This window comes from Oryzias melastigma, linkage group LG14 (genome assembly GCF_002922805.2).
Source record: "Oryzias melastigma strain HK-1 linkage group LG14, ASM292280v2, whole genome shotgun sequence".
Taxonomy (NCBI): Eukaryota; Metazoa; Chordata; class Actinopteri; order Beloniformes; family Adrianichthyidae; genus Oryzias; species Oryzias melastigma.
Genome location: NC_050525.1, coordinates 6,539,597 through 6,542,847, shown reverse-complemented (window position 1 = coordinate 6,542,847; position 3,251 = coordinate 6,539,597). Strand labels below are relative to the sequence as shown.

Genomic DNA, 3,251 nt, shown 5'->3' with positions numbered 1-3,251 from the left:
GAACTGCTAAATTCCACAAACCACACATTTTTTTTCCTTAAAAAAAGGCCACATGTAAATTTGCGATTAATCGCGAGTTAACTCTGGATAAAATGTGATTAATCGCGATTAAAAAATTTAATCGCCTGACAGCTCTACTAAAAACTGATCATTTGTTTTCTTTTTTTTCCACATTTTAGGTCAAAAATAATAAAGAAAGAGAAAATAACACATTGGAGGTTCAAATTTTTTTTTGTTTTGTTTTTTTGGTCTGATGGTCTTTATTTGTTGTTTGAACACAAATCCCATCATATTCATTAATTTACTGAAGTACTGTATCTGCTGTTGCTCTTAGAACTCACCGGTGTGTCTCACACATGGCCTCTGACCTCCAGAAGAAACTGCCGTCTCTGAAGAAGCAGACGGCGTTCGGGTCTTCAGCCAATAAAGGATACTGTGAGAAGTTCTGATCATCTGGACTGTGGACCACCACCACATACACAATTTCCTTCTTGTGAAGGACTGTCTCAAGGACCCTCATGACGGGTTGACCACCACTGCAGAACTGAGGAAGCAGATAGGCAGAGATTTTTCTCATTAGTGTGAATGTGAGGCCCACAGAACAAAACAATGATGTGGTGTTTGCTCCTCCAGCTGTGGTGCTGGATTCTCTAAAACTCTGGAGCCCGTACACACCTGTAGGGTAGGTAGAGTGTTGGAGTGCTTTTAGTGGGGGTGTGTGCTTGGGCCATGTGAATTTGACGCTCAAATCCCGTTCAGTGTGAAAATGGAAAAACTTCTTTAAGAAATTATTCTGTGTATGAACTGGTTATCTGTCCAAAGACATCTGTCCACATCCTTAAGCAGTCAGAGTGCAACCTCTCCACCAAGACCAACGAGCTGTCTAAGGACACCAAGGACAAGATGGTTGACCTGAACGAGACTGGGATGAACCAATCTACTATAGGAAAGATCTCACCTGGTGGAACAAATGATCTGGAGAACTACGTGGTTTCACTGTGTATTGGGATGACCCAGATGCAGGACAAAACAGCAAGATTTAGATTTAGAAGATCGAGAATTACGTATGTAACTACGGTTCTATGACCACCAGAGCGGTGCTTCAAGCCCTGAATGATCCTTCATGCACATCCGAAGTTTGACAATTTAATGCAGGAGAGGGCAGAGCCGAGGACCTGGCATGGTCTTGGTCACTCTGCGACGCCAGAAGGAGAGACTTCATCTGAGCTGATACAGATGACAGCTTCTCAACCGTGAGGGAATGGCCATCAGGATCCCCTGAACGGGCATGAGGTTCCATGGCAGACAGCAAGGAAGAACGCTTTCGAGATGGCAGCCGTACAGGAGGTAACTCAGCAGATCCAGGAGACACGTTCCATAAAGTCCACTCCACGACCTCTAAGCGACCAGGTCTCACAGTAAGGGGTAAAACGCTGCAGTCAGACCCGTGCGAAGATGGTCCACACCCACGCAAGAGGGGCACAAGTCATACCCGTCGCCATTTGGCATGGAGGTGTCGCAGTCCCCGCAGCAAAAAGACGGCAATCTTTGTTCACATCAGGGATAGACAACTCCAGGCCTCGAGGGCCGCAATCCTGCATGTTTTCCAACATACCATACTCTGGCATGTTCTAACGGGCTGGACACACCTGAACCAGGTAATCATGAGTAGAGCATGGATATCCGGAAATGATACTGTGGCCCTCGAGGCCTGGAGTGGCCTATCCCTCGTTTACAGTCTGTCACTCGTAGTTGGTCTTTCTAGACATTTTAGACCTATTATTTTCCAGTGAGACAGAGTTTTACCTGCTGACTGTATGCCTTTAGCACCTCCTCCAGGGGAAAGGTGAAGCGGAAGTGGCCCAACCGGGATTTTGGTGAAAAGGCTGGAGAGGTGGCAAACCTCATCAGGTTGATCTGCCCGTTCATACCGGGGTACTTCTCCTCCATCAGCTTCCTCTCTGCAGCTTCTATATCTTCATTTCTCACAGACAGACTAAACCAAACCAGCGATTCTCCATATGGATTTCTAAAGCCTCCATCCTGCCGGATTCCATACAAGCCGGCTGCTGTTGTGTCATGTTTCAGAAAACTGACCTGAAACTGAGGTTGAGGATACTCTGGGATGTTATTTTTGAAGATGTAGTCGTTACCAAGGTTAACTTCTCTTGCTGCTTCCTTCAGCTCAGGCAGCTTCAAATGCTTTCCTTCTACATATTTCTCCTCGGATCTTCTCCTGTTTGTTCGCCGCTCCATGTTCAGGTGAATGAAGATGAAGATGAACCAGAATCAGGTCCTGCTGTGGGTTGATGAGTTCCTTTGGAAAGAAGAGCGTCAGATTCTGTCAACCTGGAACTGTTCTACGGCAAACAGAGAAAATGCAGATGATGTTGGTGATTTGAGGATCTGTGGACACAATTGTATATCCATTGTGATGGCAGCACACCCTGTCACACCTACAATAAAATTGTGGTAACCCTCATGCACTGCACACTTTATTAACACATTAAATAAGTTTACAATTTCAAACTATTTCTTAAATAACACACACATTTCTTTGAGTTAAAATCTACATTTATTTCATGATTACTTGTAGCACACATTTTTTTGGTTTACTCTTTTGGTTTGTTGAATGAATTTCCCCAGTTTAGAGGTGCCAGTGCCGTGTATGCTGGTCGCTGCGGGTGTGGCTGGGGTTCTGCTCCTGGAGCTGTGCTGTGGGGCCAAGGGGGAAAATTCAGCCATCACAGCCTTTAAATGCTGCAGCTGGGGAATTGGCAAGGGACTCCTCCAGAAGTCTCCAGGAAAAGAAAAATTGACTAATTGAATGCTTATTTACTTTGCCTCTGTTAAGCTGCTGTTAATTTGTTAATTCTTCTTGTGTACTTTTCTTTTGCTTGCTTTTCATCTGAAAGACTAGTATTTTTGTGTAGTCTTTGTCAAATGTTTAGTTCCCCTTGTTCTGCTTGCCCCAATATGGAGTTTGAGGCAATAAAATTTACGTTTCATTGTGACGTTCTAAGTATTTTGTCTTACGCTGCCCTCTAGTGGTCATGGCCACTGTGCTCCTTCCTCAAAATGAGCAGTTTAAATTTTGGGGGTCTTGTTCACGAGTGAGGGAAGATCGGATGCCTCCTGAACACCTCCCTGCATACAGCTTATGCAGTGAGCTAAACATTAAGGGCTACAAAAAATGCAAAACTCGCTTTTCTTGAGCCACTTTTTAATTTGTACAAAAAAAAAAAAAATGA

General features: G+C 44.4%; 1 protein-coding gene across 1 annotated transcript in view; it reads right to left on the bottom strand.

The window, feature by feature from the left end:
• Positions 1-3,251, bottom strand: part of LOC112138667 — a 29,813-nt gene that overhangs the window by 8,690 nt on the left and 17,872 nt on the right. The window contains exons 2-3 of the mRNA XM_036215172.1: positions 1,807-2,317; positions 342-544 (exon numbers count right to left, since the gene is read on the bottom strand). Coding sequence (XP_036071065.1) covers positions 342-544; positions 1,807-2,256 — 653 coding nt within the window. The 5' untranslated portion in view covers positions 2,257-2,317. The remainder of the gene's footprint in view (positions 1-341; positions 545-1,806; positions 2,318-3,251) is intronic.